The sequence below is a fragment of the Rana temporaria genome, chromosome 11 (genome assembly GCF_905171775.1).
Source record: "Rana temporaria chromosome 11, aRanTem1.1, whole genome shotgun sequence".
Lineage (NCBI taxonomy): Eukaryota > Metazoa > Chordata > Amphibia > Anura > Ranidae > Rana > Rana temporaria.
The window spans coordinates 137,828,273-137,844,880 of record NC_053499.1 but is presented as its reverse complement, the minus strand read 5'-3'; the positions used below and the strand labels follow the sequence as shown (position 1 = coordinate 137,844,880).

The 16,608-nt window shown below is 41.2% G+C and overlaps 1 protein-coding gene across 2 annotated transcripts in view; it reads left to right on the top strand.

Annotated features, from left to right (window-relative positions):
* Nucleotides 1-16,608, top strand: part of CDH8 (cadherin 8) — a 507,519-nt gene that overhangs the window by 432,778 nt on the left and 58,133 nt on the right. For both annotated transcript variants that reach the window (XM_040329195.1, XM_040329196.1), the window contains exon 9: nucleotides 14,128-14,249. In XM_040329195.1, the coding sequence (XP_040185129.1) occupies nucleotides 14,128-14,249 (122 nt within the window). The remainder of the gene's footprint in view (nucleotides 1-14,127; nucleotides 14,250-16,608) is intronic.

Sequence of the window (16,608 nt, the reverse complement as noted above, 5' to 3'; positions counted from 1 at the left end):
AACTGACTTTGATTGACAGCAGCGGGAGTCAATGGCGCCGCTACTGTGTCTCAACCAATCAGGAGGGAGAGTCGACACGGTCGTGCGACGTGGCTCCCAAACAAAATTGACGTCCCTTTTTCCCACAAATAGAGTTTTCTTTTGGTGGTATTTGATCACCCCTGCGATTTAATTTGTTTGCGTTATAAACAAAAATAGAGCGACAATTTTGAAAGAAATTCAATATTTTTAACTTTTTGCTATAATAAATATCCCCAAAAAAGCTATACATTTTTTTTTTCAGTTTAGGCCGATATGTATTCTTCTAAATTTTTTTGGTAAAAAAAAACAAAAAATTAACATTTATTGATCGGTTTGCGCAAAAGTTATAACCTCTACAAAATAGGAGATAGTTTTATGGCATTTTTATTAATATTTTTTTTTACTGGTAATGGAGGTGATCTGCAATTTTTATCGTGACTGCGACATTATGGCAGACACATCGAACTCTTTTGACACATTTTTGGGACCATTGTGATTTTTAGAGTGATCAGTGCTAGGTGACGCTGAAGGGGTTAAGTGTTCCCTAGGGAGTAACTCTTACTGTTAGGGTGCGTGGTTACACGTGACACATCACTGATGATCGATCACGGGGAACAGCCATCAGTGACAGTGTCACTAGGCAACATAGGGGGAATGCCTTGTTTACAAAGGCATCCCCCTGTTCTGCCTTTGCTGAGCACAATCGCGGACCACCCAGGAACATCAAGCTCCCAGAACCTGTGAACACGCTCACGAGGCATGCGGCGGGTGTGCCAGCTGGGCGGCAAATTTAAAGGGACGTACCTATACGTCAATCTGCCTGCCCGTGCCATTCTGTCGATGTACATCTACGTGCGGCGGTCGGCAAGCGGTAAATGAAGGTACAACATTTAGCAACTCACATGGTTTATGATTAAAAGAGGCACATCTAAGTATGCAGACATTCGGGGGTAAAGCTGTCCACATAGACCGCCCTCTGCATCGCCAGCTCTCACCGCTGTCAGTCTGCAATCGTGACCAGGAAGAATTCCCTGCAGTAGAGAGATCTGAAAGCGAGGAAGCACAGCGTGGAAGGGATGACATTGATGGTGGTGTGGAGGATGCCTCTCTTCTGTTTTATACTCAGTTGTGACATGACGCTACTTATATATGTATATCAAGACATCGCTTGTATATCAAGTCAATATTTATAAAAACATTTTGCTTGTCTTGTAAAACGCTCTCAAACCAAGGTTTTACTGTACATTTAAAAAAACTTTTTTTTAACAATTTTGGGCCCATTTTCTTCAGATAATAAAAAAATCAAGAGGTATTTATTACCTTTTGCAACCAAATTAAAGCCCAATCTGTCCTTAAAAAAAACAAGGTATAATGCACCCCGAATGCACAAAATAGTAGTGATAACATGTACAGTTTTATTAACACATGTCAAAGTTGCAAAAGTGTGCTCAGGCTTTAAGATTTATTTTACCCTAAAGCCCTGTACACACGGGCCAGAATCTCGTCAGGAAAAAAACGTTTTTCCTGACGAGATTCTTGGCAAGAATCTCTTGCTGGCCGAGTGTACAGACACTCCATTCAAAAGAACCGCCATTCTTTTGAATGGAGGGAGAGCGGTGACGTCATCGACTACGACGAGCATGCACTCGTCACATTCAATGCCGTCGCCACCATCATGCTACACCCTACCTATGCCTAGGAAGCTACCGCGCATGCATCAAAGTCATTTCGAGCATGCGCGGGTTTTCACGGCGACAGGTAAGGCCTCGTACACACGACCGAGTTTCTCGGCAAAAACCAGCAAGAACCTTGCTGGGAGATATTTTTTCATGTGTACATTTTCATTGAGGAAACTGTCGAGAACCTCGTCGAGCCAAAAAGAAAGCAAGTTCTCTATTTCCTCGACAAGCCTAACAAGGAACTCGACGAGGAAAATCTATGTGTTTCGCCCGTCGAGTTTCTCGGTCGTATGTACAAGGCATAAGTATACACACTCACGGGTTTCACACTGCCGAGAATCCCAACGAGAAAAATAGAGAGCAGGTTCTCTATTTTTCTCATTGAGATTTTGGGCAGTTTTCTTGACGAGAAACCTGAAAGCCTCGTACACACGCTCGGTTTACTCGGCAAGAAAGCTCTGCCAGCAGTTTTCTTGCTGGTTCTTGCCGAGAAAACCGAGCGTGTGTACGATGCTTTAGGCGCGACAGGGTTTACATGCTGTCGCAGTCCCGTTGCCAAGTCAGAAAGATAGAGGTGTGTCTGTGACTAAGCCCCGCTGCTTTACTGTGCTGTAGATCGGGGACTTGGTCATACTGGCCATGGAGGGGTTCCCTGATTGCAAGACTGGATCAACATAAATAAGAGCTTATGGCCGATGTTTCATGCATTAAAATAGCGTGTTTAGTGAATGTAATGCTGCCGATGTGCCTTGCCTGACATAAAGCCTGCAGTAAATACAGCTCCCGCTGCCATGCTGACAAAGACAAACATACACGGCCAATTTAGTGTAATTTGAAGCGAATGTTAGGAAAAGGCAATCCCCTTTAGGTGATCTATATTTATTACAAATGTTTTAGCAAACTTTATTGCAGTTTTCCTTCTTTCAGGGAACTGATGTGGAAAAATAATGAGTCTACTGGTAGGATCAACAGATAATAAATCTGTGTTACAAGGGGACTCAGAAAAACAATACTGCTGTTCTAGAGGAAGACTATATTGTATGTGTCTGTTTTAAATTGGCCCATAGTTACACTCTAAAGTTGCACTAAAGGCAAAACTTTTTAAATTATGAATAGAGTAAGGGAGGGCTAGTTGTGGTCGGTTTGGCATCTGTGTCCCATTGAAGAGATTTCCCTTCACTTTCGGTCCCATAGCCAACACAGTAAGTGAGAGGAAATGCCTTCAAAGCAATTACCAGGATCACTAAAACTAGTGTCCCCATAGAAAGATTATCCCTCTTTTTTTATGGTGACAACCAAACATTTGGGTTTTCTTTCATTTTCACTCTCTAATTTTATAATTAGAGAGCCTCAATCTCCCTAAAGGGGGCACATACAGCAATAAAAACATAACAGGTGTTTAAAATCCCTCTCTACTAAAACAAAAAAAGAAAGAACATTTTGCCTTTAGTTATACTTTAACCACTTGTAGAAACACCGTACAAATACTGTGGCAGGGCGTTCGCTCTGTGCCAGATCACATAACCTAGTACGTGATCTGATCTTCTGGGTCTGGGGCACATGCATGCGCGATGCCGTCGACCCACTCCCATTGTGATCACACACAGCAGGAGCCGAGCGGTAGGTACTGCAGACACGTTATCCACCAGTACCCACCAAGTAGACAGCACACAGGCAGAACGGCAATCTGCCTATGTATACAAGGCAAATTGCCGTTCTGTCAGAAGGGAAGGTATTGATCCTGTATTCCTGCAAAGCATGGAACCAGGATCAATGCCTTCCCCTAGTCAAAGCACCTCCCACACAGTGAGTAAGCACAACCTAGGCGCATAGTTAACCCTTTGATCACCTCTAATTTTAACCGCCTTCAAGGACCCTTCCAAGTACAGTGACAATGCATATTTTTTAGCATTGATTACTTTATTAGTGTCACTGGTCCCCAAAAAGTGTAAAAAGTGTCAGACTGACAGCTATATTATCACAGTCCCGCTTGCCGACATTACTAGTCATTAGTCACTGATTGCTGATATTACTAGTATAAATTCCAGTGTATATATCATAGTTTGTAGACCCTACTTTCACAGAAACCAGTGTCAGATTTGTCTGCGGCAATATTGCCATGCTGCTATAAGTTGCTTATTGATGCCATTACTAGTAAAAAAAAAATGTATGTAGAAGCTATAACTTTCACGCCAACCAATCAATATATGCTTATTGGGATTTTTTTTTACAAAATATATGTAGCAGAATACATATTGGCCTAAATTGATTAAGAAATTAGATTTTTTACATTTTTGGGGGGGTGTGTTTTATAGCAGAAATTAAAAAATATTGACAGCCTTTTTTTGTTTATAGCGCAAAAAAAAAATGCAAAGGTGATCAAATACCACCAAAAGAAAGCTTGATTTGTGGGGAAAAAAGGACATACATTTTTTTGGGGTACAGAATCGCACGACTGCGCAATTGTCAGTTTCGTATTGCAAAAAATGGCCTGTTCATTAAGGGGGTAAATGGCCTGTTCATTAAGGGGGTAAATTCTTCTGGGCTGAAGTGATTAAAGTAAAAACATAAAAATGAAAAATTCCTTTCAATATAGTGCATGAGGGGTCCCCTTAGTCTACCTGTAAAGTGGCACATCTGTACTCTGTACGCTGCTGCAGCAATAATTGCATTTATAAAGCCAAATTCCATCAAAAGAAAGCTCTGTTTCTAGGAAAAAAAGGACACAAATTGTATTTAGGTACAGTGTTGCATGACCGGGCAATTGTCATTTAAATTATCACAGTGCCGTATCACAAAAAATGGCCTGGTCATGAAGGGTGAAAATCTTCCGCAGGTCAAGTGGTTAAGGCAGATATTTTCTCAGCCATATTGAGAAATAATATGGATGTTGTTAAAGGGACCATTTATTAAAAAAATTATCTTACCCAAGATTATTAGATGGATTCAGAAAGCCCGCCCTAACTTTGCGGCGGCGTAGTGTATCGTGTTTACACTACGCCGCCGTAAGTTAGCGAGGCAAGTACATGATTCACAAAGTACTTGCCTGCTAAGTTACGGTGGCGTAGCGTAAATGCGGCGGGCGCAAGTGCGCCTAATTCAAAATAGGCTGAGGGGGCGTGTTTTATGTTAATTTGGGTTGGCCTGATGTGATTGACGTTTTTTTGGAACGGCGCATGCGCCGTCCGCCTACATATCCCAGTGTGCATTGCGGCAAAGTACGCCTCACGGTCCTATTGGTTTCGACGTGGACGTAAATGACGTAAATCCCTATTCACGGACGACTTACGCAAACGACGTAAAATTTTCGAATTTCGATGCGGGAACGACGGCCATACTTAACATTACTATTCCAGCTATTTGATGGAATAGCTTTAGGCCTGATAATGCGTTACGTAAACGGCGCATCTGTACTGCGTCGGCCGGGCGTACGTTCGTGAATAGGCGTATCTAGTGATTTACATATTCTACGCCGACCGCAATGGAAGCGCCACCTAGCGGTCAGCCTAAAAATTACACTTTAGGATACGACGGTGTAAGACACTTACGCCGCTCGTATCTGAGCCTAATTTAAGCGTATCTGGTTACCAGAATACTCTTAAATTAGCGTCGGCGCAGATTCAGACTTAGGCGGGTGTATCTACTGATACGCCAGCCTAAGTCTTTCTGAATCTAGCTATATGTGTGCATGTAATGTATTTTATGCTCATTATTTACCTGTAAACGTTTCCCTTGGATAAGCATCCAAAAGGCTTTTGACTGCTGCTGGATGCCACCATCTTGGATATAATGTAATCAGCCCCATCAAGCTCAGAGTTTTCACTCGAGTGACATTCTATAGCAGCCTGTCGCAACCTTTTTACTCTAGAGGAACCCTTTTAATAATCTTTATATATCACTCTTGCTAACAAATTATTATATCTACAACTCACGGTACATGAACATGATTAGTAAGTTGTAGATAGAAAGAAATAGACTGGATAATTTTACATCATTATCCTGCTATATAATATAATTCTAATCTTAAAATGAAAAATAATAATGATGATGGCCATAAAAGACACGTAGAGGTTGATTTACTAAAACCGGAGAGTGAAAAATCTGCAGCTTCCATTTCGCACCAGATTTCGCACTCTAGTTTTAGAAAAGCAACCCCAACTGAATAGTGTTACCCTATATGGTGGTCAGTAGAGAGATATACTTGCATTCAGTGAAGAAGTGACCCCTCACATTTGCTGTCAGTGGAGAATAACCCTTTACATTAATTGTCAGTGTTAAATTACCTTAATTTGGTGGTCATTGTAGGTGGGAGCCACTGTTCAAGGAATCCCGAGCAACCTCTGGTGGAACCTTAGATATCCACACAACACTGGTTGAGAAGGGCTGCTCGATGGCATCCCCATTTATTCCCCACTGGAAGCTACATAAAAGGTTATGTACAGAGTTGGGGGGTGGAGGAGCTGGAGCAGCACATAATTGAAGTCATTAAAAGGGGTAAGGCCTATGGCATTCAAGGAGAATGTGTCACGCAAATGTTACTTCTGGAAAAGTCAAATGTTCTAGCAAGTTCAAAAGTGCTTTGCAAGTGAACAAAAAATATTATAGGTGGTAGGTAAATGTTTAAAATACTGTATAGTGAAAAGGACTACAGCGCTACTAACAAATAATTTCAAAGAAACCACACAAAAAATAATTAAATAATACAGCAGCAATCAAAAAACGGTGAACTAAACCAAATGATAAATTAATAAATACTGATGCGCTCGTATTAACTCATGTGCAATGTGAATCGTACATATACAATCAAGCAAAAAAACCTGGTGAAGAAACTCTTAATATATGTGAGTAGATCATGAAAAAGTCCCGATGATTGAATCAGTCAGTCTGCAGTGATCCTTCCCTAATTGCCAAGCTCTCACTTCAATATGATCAGGTAACAACAACCTCCAGCAGCGATGAGATGTTTCCAGTTTCATTCAGTCACATGCAAAAGAGGAGGAAAGGAAACATAGCGCAATATTGTACCATATAGATGTAGATAAAGGCTTAGTGCACTCATGTATCCTCGCTTATATTATAGACAGGGTATGTTGCCGCTCAGTTTAAGTGGACTCCTCACTCGGGATAGACATCCGATGGTCCGTCACTGTAGGCTCCTCCCCCATGATTATCGTCACTCTTCACGTGACTTAATCATGGGTATTACTGTATATACTCGAGTATAAGCCAACCGAATATAAGCCGAGGCACCTAATTTTACCACAAAAACTGGGTAAACTTATTGACTCGAGTATAAGTCTAGAGTGAGAAATGAAGCAGCTACGGTAAGTGAGAAAAAGGGTCAACGATGCCCATCTCAGCCTCACTGTGCCCATCTGTAGCCTCACTGTGCCCATCTGTAGCCTCACTGTGCCCTTTTGCAGCCTCACTGTGCCCATATGCAGCCTCAATGTGCCCATCTGCAGCCTTGATGCACCCATTTTTAGCCCCACTGTGCCCATCTGCAGCTGTGCCCATTTGCAGCCTCACTGTGCCCATCTGCAGCCTCACTTTTCCCATTTGCAGCCTCATGTACCTTTGATCTCCCACTGTGTCAATGAACTGCAGTCAGCAGCCGTCCACTGTAAGAAAGCCCCGCTTCCTCTTCGTCCGTGATAGACGGAACACTGATTCAGTTTCCCAGCATTGTTATCAGTGTTCAGTGTTCCGTCTATCACAGACGAGGAGGAGGTGGGGCTTTGTTACAGTGGACAGCCGATGAACAGTTAAGACTGCATGACACAGCGGGAGACCCTCACTCGAGTATAAGCCGAGGGGGGCTTTTTCAACATAAAAAATTTGCTGAAAACGTCGGCTAATACTCAAGTATATTCGGTACTTGTTTTTTTATGGGCCTTTACTTATAATTATTTAGGTTGATGACAAGCTCTTTTTAAAGGCTGGGAATAAGCCTGGAACTGCACTTGACTCTGATGGACTGGATTATTATGGACCTACCATAAGCAGATGTCAAACTGTATTTATCTTTTATTGAGAAATAAGACCCCTTGTCCGGGCAGTACAGTAATCCATAACAATTCTATAAAGCCATTTTCACCACACGAAAGCCTTTATTTGAATGCTCAACATAATCTTTCATGGACTTAAAATTTCCTTGCTCTACGAAAGTTTTGACTCATCTTTTGTCTTTTCGAAGGTTAAACAGTCACTGAAATTGTAACAACCAGCTGAATTGTGCAGCCCTTAACAGAGCAGTCAAAATGATTCATATTAGATCGTATGCGTCCTACAGCACAAGCCATTGTGCTGTAAGACATTTGTTTAAGCCATAATATTATTCCAATAGCATCTTTATTTTTTGCATTATATGAAAGTCAGCCTTGCCAAGTTCATCATTTTGATGCCAGAGCAGTAATACAACCATGATAAAATGCACAATATCACAGCTGAGAAGTTATCATAGGTGTTGCTTTCAGATAAGCATATAATTAATAAAAATAGTTGCAATAACAGAAGCCTGGGGATGGTTTTATTGACCTATGAAGGTCTCCATGATTGGTGGATGTTATCATGAACGAGAACTCATGACCTTGGAATACTCTGGTTGCTAGTTACTTTGTTTTTTGTTCTCTAGTGGCTAGCTACCGGCTATTGAAACAGTCGGTGTCAAGAGTTTAAGCCGGCTTATTGCAATACAAGATTTATTTTAGAGGAGGAACTCTGTACAGCGGTCCCTGGGTTACAAACATCTGACTTACAAATGACTCCTACTTACAAACGGGGGGAGACAACAGATAGGGAAATTCACTGTAATGCCGCGCACACACGATCGGATTTTCCAATGGACTTCTTTCATCGGAAATTCTGATCGTGTGTGGGCCCCATCGGACTTTTTTCCATCGGAGTAAAAAAATGGAACATGTTTTAAATTATTTCGAAGGAAAAAAAATCCGATGGGAAATTCCGATTTCTATCGAAGAAAAATCCATGCATGCTCAGAATCAAGTCGACGCATGCTCGGAAGCTTTGAACTTCATTTTTCTCGGCTCGTCGTAGTGTTTTACGTCACTGCGTTTTGGATGGTCAGAATTTAGTCTGACAGTGTGTATGCAAGCAAAACAAAACGGATTCTTCTGGACAGCCGCACTCCGAATAAAAATTGCCTTGGTTGATTGGTTAATAAGCCACCTAATAAAAGATGCAAATATGTGGTGAAAGAACCCTATGGCCCCGTACACACGTCGAGAAACTCGACGGGCAAAACACATCGTTTTGCTCGTCGAGTTCCTTGTGAAGCCAACGAGGATCTCGGCGAGCCGAAATTTCCCATTGAACAACGAGGAAATAGAGAACATGTTCTCTATTTGGCCCGACGAGATCCTCGTCGGCTTCCTCGGCCAAAAGTGTACACACGACCAGGTTTCTTGGTAGAATACGGCTCCGATTGAGTTTCTGGGGCCTTTCAGACACTGAATAGAGATTAAATGAAAATATCCAAAATGTGCATCTATATATATATATATATATATATATATATATATATATATATATAGAGAGAGAGAGAGAGAGACCGCAGCAGCGCGCGCGCCAACTGGGGGGGCAGGTTCAAAGCAACGTATATATCGTATTTATCGGCGTATACCGCGCACTTTTTGCCCTGAAAATCAGGGCAAAATCGTGCGTGCGTGATATACGCCGATACCCGCTTTCCGCGCTGTGTTTGAACCACTGCGCCAACATATACCGAGCGCAGTACACTCAGCTCCTCTCTCGGTCACGTCCTGTGCGTCCTGTACGTACTTTACGCGAGAGGAGCCGAGCCTGCCCGACTATACCCGAGTGTACTGAGCTCGGTATATGTCGGCGCAGTGGTTCAAACACAGCGTGAGAAGCGGGGATCAATCGGGGAGGACACCACGATGGCCGCAGAAGGACGCTGGACCGGACGAGGCCGCCAATGGACGACGGGCAGGATGCGATGGACGACGGGCAAGACACCGACGAGGGGCATCCAAACTGTAAGAATTTTTTTTTTCCAGGAATTTTCCTTCAAGTTCGGGGGTGCGCGCTATACGCCGGGGCGCGTTATAGCAAGATAAATAAGGTATATAGAATGGCCTCAGCAGGTGTATGGTCTTGGGAACTAATTCAAGAGATTTGAGAGATTTAACAACTAGAAAAAAATGATGTTGGATGATTCAACTTTGGCGTCTATGTGAATCTGACTCTTTAAGAAGTCCTTACCCAAGAATTGGACCAATTTTAAAATCTTTTTTTATCTTTATTTTTTTTTTGAAAAAGAACGCAGTAGCTACAGTATTTTGGGGACTGACCAATTTAAAAAAAAATGTTTTTAACAAAAGTATATGTTTGTAGATCTGTAGAAAGATTGGCGTGTCATGTTCAAAACAATGCTCAGAGACAACTAACTTATCAATAAAGCGAGACTGAGGAGCGCCGTAAATGCCTAGGGGAAAATCTGATAGCATAATAGACAGAATTAGGAGGGCACATTAATCAAACTTAGTTTACACTCCATAAATCAAAGGTGAAATATGTTTTTTGCCGGTACTATTGACATCCTGTGTCTTTTATTATGGAGAGGAAAGTCTCTAACATATTTTGTGCCTAGACACTATTCATTTAAAGAGCAGACCTTGGATCTAATCATTGAATGAATCACGAGCAGATCAAAAATGATCCCAGTCACTCTTCTCTATTTTCGTAGCGGTTGTCAGAGGAAATTGCATTCAGCGGATGAATTTGATTGATAAAATAGACTTTGGGGAATTAATCTCAGCCAGGATACCATGCTGTTTGCTTCTGAGGCTAAATATTAAAAATGGCAAGGAGCATCTTATATACTTGTGATGAATTTAAAGCTGGACTCCAGGAAGATGTAAAATACATAAATTAATTGGATTTATTTATGTAATTTATTTATGTATTCATGTAAATGTATTTATTTCATGTAAGCAGTGTAAGTACTTGAATTTGACTTGGTATTAGCCTCTTGCAATTCCTACGCAAGAGCATTTAAACTAGCTTGCGACTGGTTCAGATATTTGTACTACACTTTAGCAATTTTTTTTAAATATGTTACATTTTTGTTGGTTTGCAAATGTTACAAATGTTAAGGCTGTTTTGGAGCAGCCTACCCCAACACCACCACCCCCATACGATTTAGTTTCCATGGACTACAATATGGCAAACCTAGGAGTGGTTACATTGGCATCTTTCCCTTGATTGCCAGGTGATAAATGTTTTGGCACTGCCGCAATCTACAACTTGAGTGCAGAGATCTTCCCAAATGCTCTCTTTTACCTTATAATTGTGCTAAATAAAGGATAGTGCTAGACCACTACTTTCAATAATAATAAAAGTGGCACTAAATTCTGGTTGATCACTTTATTCAAGTATGTAAAAGTCCCTTCTATTGATCTCAAGCCTCCTCCATAACTCTAAATTCCTTTATTTTTGCTGTTGTGATCTGACTCTACAATCTTTTTCCATAGTCCCACTCTATGTGGAAATGTAGCCACCCTGTCTTGCTCACTCCCAAGATGCACTGGGGGCTATAGGATTTGTAGTGTGCATAGTGCAGTGAACATGACCACAACTGCCCAGGAGATTGCCTATAACTTCAAAAATAAGGCAGTTTATCTCGAGATCTCCACTCTACAGATATCTCCCTCACTTTACACTTCTTGTCCTCCTGCACAAATAATACTTCCCTCTTTTAACCTAGCTACTATAGAGGAAGTTACTAAACTTTTTTCTAATGCCCACCTAACATCCTGCCCCCTGAACCTTATTCCTTCTCAAATACTACAGTCATCCTCTGGCTCTATACTACATTCTTTAACTTATATCTGCAACCTCTCCCTCTCTACTGGCATCTTCCCAACCCTCTAAAACATGTGCTAGTCACTCCCATACCAAAAAAGGCCTCACTAGACCCTAATTTCTTCCCTTTGCCTCCAAACTCCTTGAACTCCTACAACAGATGAGCGACCACCTCATTGTGAATAACATTCTTGATCCCCTTCAGTCTGGATTTTGCCCACAGCACTTCACAGAAAACAACAAGCAAAAACAGCAAGTTTCTTGCTGTTTTTTACCGAGAAACCCGGTCGTGTGTACGAGGCTTTACTCTTACTCTTGGACCTTTCCTTGGAATATGCCCCTTTTCAACTAATGACACCACCAAGCTTCTAATTCACTTCCTGGTTATCTCTCACCTCAACTACTGCTACTCCCTCCTCATTGTATTACCTTTACATAGACTATCCCCCCTTCAGTCCATAATGAATGCAAGACTCATTCACCCTACCAACCATTCAATGTCCTCCACCCCTCTCTGCAAATCCCTCCACTGGCTTCCACTCACCCAACAAATAAAATGCAAATTACTAACAATAATTTACAAAGCCATCAATAACTCTGCCCCAGCTACATCGCTAACCTAGTCTCAAAATACAAACCAATCCGCTGTCTTTGGTCCTCCTAAGGCCTCCTGCTTCCTTTTCACCTCCTCACATGCTCACCTCCAGGATTTCTCCACAGCTTAACCCATCCTTTGGAACTCCCTACCCCAATCTGTCCGACTGTCCTCTAATCTATCCATCTTTAGACGATCCCTAAAAAACCCTTCTCTTTAAAGAAGCCTATCCTGGTTCTAATATACCATGTTGCTTTCTTCATCAGCTCATCCACCACAGCTATTACCCTTTGTATCAATTGATAAGCAGGGCCCTCTGATTCCTCTCGTACCAAATTGTAATATTAATGTAATGTCTGCCTTCATTTTGTTAAGTTGGCACTATATAAATCCTGTATAACAGTAATAACTAATGTGCACTGCTCTATGCACACTACAAATCCCTTAGTATGTAGTGCATCTTGGGAGTGAGTAAGGGAGTGTGGCTACAATCAAATTTAAATCAAAGCTTTATAGTTTGATACCATCAAATGGATGTGGGGAGGAGAGGTTTGGAAGCTCGCGGAGGATATTACAAAGAGGCAGAAAAACTCAGTAATGCCTAGTACACGCGATCGTTTTTTTTCCCGTCTGGAAAACTGCTGTGTTTTCCTTTGGCCGGGAAAACCAGACGTGTGTATGCTCCTTAGCAGTTCTCTTTTTTCTCACTGTGTATTGCGGCAGTTTTTTTCCCGCAGTTTTCCTATAGGAAATACTGCGAGGGAGCATACACACGACCGGTTTTCCCAACCAAAGTTCTCCTGGCAGTTTTCCTGTCGGGAAAACCGGCCGTGTGTACAAGGGAAAAGGGACCAAGCCGGTTCCCGGTTTTCCTTTCGGTTTTCCCGGCAGTCTTTTGACCGTCGGGAAAACCGATAGTGTGTACTAGGCATCAGGCTTCATGTGCACTAGCAGTTTCTAAACTTGAGTTTAGGAGCTTTTGTCATTTTTTGCCAAAGTTCCTGAACTCAATTCAATAAAAGTCTATGTGTCGATGTACACAAAGGCTTTTAACAAAGTTTAGGAGCTGCTGCGGTTAGGTAAGCTTCGACCTCCCTCTCCTGAACTCTGTACATGAAGCCTGAGAAACAATTTCCTAAAAAAAAAGATTACAAGGCCATTAAATAGTAGATGTGTATGGACTATTATTGGAAAATAAGGAAATAGATTGGTGTCACTTTAAGCTATAGAAGCTGAGCACATCTATTAATATTAACCACCAGTAATCACTGTCAGTGAGCAATGATCACCCAACAAAGTAATGTTTAATCTAATTTCTGTAATTCAGCAGACAAAGAGTGCTTCTTGATATTTGGTAGCTGATGTGTACATGAAAAAAAAAATCATGATCCTATGAATTATACATCTAAGCTATTCTATATATGACTATCTTGAGGACTGTTTGAAGGAAAAATGTCTTTAAACTGGCAGCCGAGTCTTCACTTTGTATTACATTATCGCATTTTAAATAAAAATAAGCATATGTCAGGAATCAATGATATATTTTGTAAATAGCAACCCGTAATGACATTTGCTATGCTAATATAATAGATCTTAAGCCAAAACAACTAATCAAACCAAATTTTGCGCTTAGTGCCAAAAACAAATAAAATACACACTTCGTTAAAAAAACAATCATGGATGCATAATGAATTGTGTCAATAAAAAAAGCCTAAATATTATCGCTACAAAATGGTCTTATTTATTCCTCGAAGGTCTTTATCAGCTCCATCCCAAATGAATGCCGCTCGCTCTGAAGATTTATGCAGAAGATGTGAAATGTTGGCTCTTTTTTTCCCTTCGGTTTAACTCTAGATACTTAGCGGCTAATACAATTCTATTAGCAAGTTAAAAGGGATAAAACAGGCCTTGTTTTATTCAAATGTATGCAGTGCCGGCGCCGAGCAAATGGCTTAACTTTTTCTTCTGGTCTTCTTTTGACTTTAGGAAACCACAGTCAGATCTCCAGAGTGCCCGTTTCAATTAAGGTTCTTGATGTTAACGACAATGCCCCGGAGTTTGCAACAGACTACGAAGCATTTCTTTGTGAGAATGGAAAACCTGGACAGGTAAGATTGACAGGAGCTCTGCAGAGTCCACTCTGTTTCTTTCAATAAAGTATGGAGCATTTCTTCATAATGTACGTGTGAATGATTGGGCCTTTTGGTAAGGCTTCTTCCCTTTTGTAAAAGTTATAAACCTGAAATCCAGATAAACAGTTTTTAAAGAGAATTTCATATTCTTTAAAAAAAAAAATGATATAGCATAAAAAATTGCAACACAAGACATGTTGTATAATCGAAAAAGAAAGGCATAACTCACAAAAATGTTAAAGTCATTAGCAATGTATCAAAAACTTAAACAGGGTCTCTTCTCACTTCTGTGACCTGGATGATTAGTAGAAAAGGTTCAGATCACCACAACAAAGGGCAGTGTTCCAAAGGGATAAGCCCTCTTCCTCAGCTAAAGTCTAGTACACACCACTATTTTTTTTTCTTTCAACCCAGTGGGTTTGAATGAAAAAAAAAGTGACACCTCAGGTCAGAGTCACTGTGCTAACAATCCGATCTTAGTACAGCGATTTCCCCTGCTGTTCTATTGTGTTCTGACAGGGGGAGGGCCCCCCACCAGAATACTCCTGTCAACCCTCTGAGCCATTAGCTGACCAATTTAGTCAGGCGACTGCTTACGATCATGGAGTTTCGACAGTAGCTGGCCATATGGTTGACTTCTGTTGGACTGGCTGCCATACATATGGGCCAAATGTCGGCCGGTTTCTATTGAACCGGCCAATGCCAGCTGACATTCAGCCCCTGTGTACTAGGCTTAAGTGTACATTCTATTAACCTCCTTAGCGGTATTCCCGAGTCTGGCTCGGGGTGAATTTTTCATACCAAAAGCGGTATCCTCAAGCGGGATCGCATTGCAGGATATAGGGGGAAGTTACTTACCATGTCCCTGGATCCTGCGATGTGTCCCCGCTGTGTGTGAGGGCTCCTCCTCTGTGTCTCCTCGCTCGATTCACAGTGCCGAGTGCCAAGCTCCGTTCCCTGCGCCGTTACGACGCACAGGGACGGAGTTCAGCGCCAAATTCAAAAAGTGAAACACACAATACACATACAGTACTGTATCAAAAAAATACACACCCCCCTTGTCCCTAGTGGTCTGTCCAGTGTCCTACATGCACTTTTATATAATAAAAACTGTTCTTTCTGCCTGGAAACTGTAGATTGTCCATAGCAACCAAAAAGTGTCCGTCAAAAGTGCTTTGAGCCCAGGTTCACACTGGGTACGATTTGCTTCGATTTGAGATGCGATTTCACATGTGAAATCGCATCTCAAATTGGCGGCATTTGCCGGCAATTGGTGGCAATGACACTGTCCTAATCGGTGCGACGCCGCATCTGCGGCGCTGCACCGATTTCAAAAAGTAGTTCCTGTACTACTTTTTGCGATTTCGGGCCACGATTTACATTGACATCTGTGCAGAAACCTGCACAGATGTCTCTTAAATTGCAGCCGAAATCGAGACTGCCAGCGGGAGTAAAATCGTGCAAGTTCAGCTGAACTCGCACGGCTTCACTCCCGCAGCCCAGTGTGAACCAGGACTTAGACCAGCTAGAAAACAATGATAATAAATTAGAATCACTTGCAGAATTGAGCGATAGCGATTTGTGGGGAAATTCGTCATCAAACAATAAAAATAATGACAGCGACATTTCTGCAACTGACAAATTTCAGTGTTTTTGACTTGATTACATTATTGAATCATTTTTATTATAATTACATTATTATTTGTTATAATTATTTATAGTTATTTATTATATTATAATTTATGATTACAAGACTTTTGTTTGGACAGATTTAAGTGATTTATTCCTAAAAATTACAGGCCTACATAATAAAACGCCAAATTTCCATGCAAAATAATTATACCGCTTTCAGCACCTAAAACCAGAAGGAATCATACCGCCAGGGAGGTTAAAAAGTTGCAAATAATCAGAAAAAAAGTATAAAAAATATAATCCACACTCCAGAATTTAGCTCTCCATTCTGTAATTTAATAGAGTGTTTATTATACCCCTTATTGTACCCCTTATTCAGCAAGCCAGCAGTGATGAAGTTCATCAAAGGAAGGTTGTAATTGGTTTTTTTGATAAATTAAATACAGAAAGGAGAACTTAGTTCCAGAATTTGATATTTCTTATACTTTTGACTGAAAGTGGAGATGGGCTGTGATGGCCAGCAACCGAGATGTCCATGCGTGATGAAACAAGCAAGTCGGGAGCTGAGTCATGTGTCTGCGTATGTTCTTGAAATAAGCAGATACAATAATTTGATTTATTGCAGAAGAGGCATAGCATGTCTCTTCTGCAATAAAGATCCTGTCTGCTCGCAATTTTTTACTTTTTCACTGTTATCAGGCAA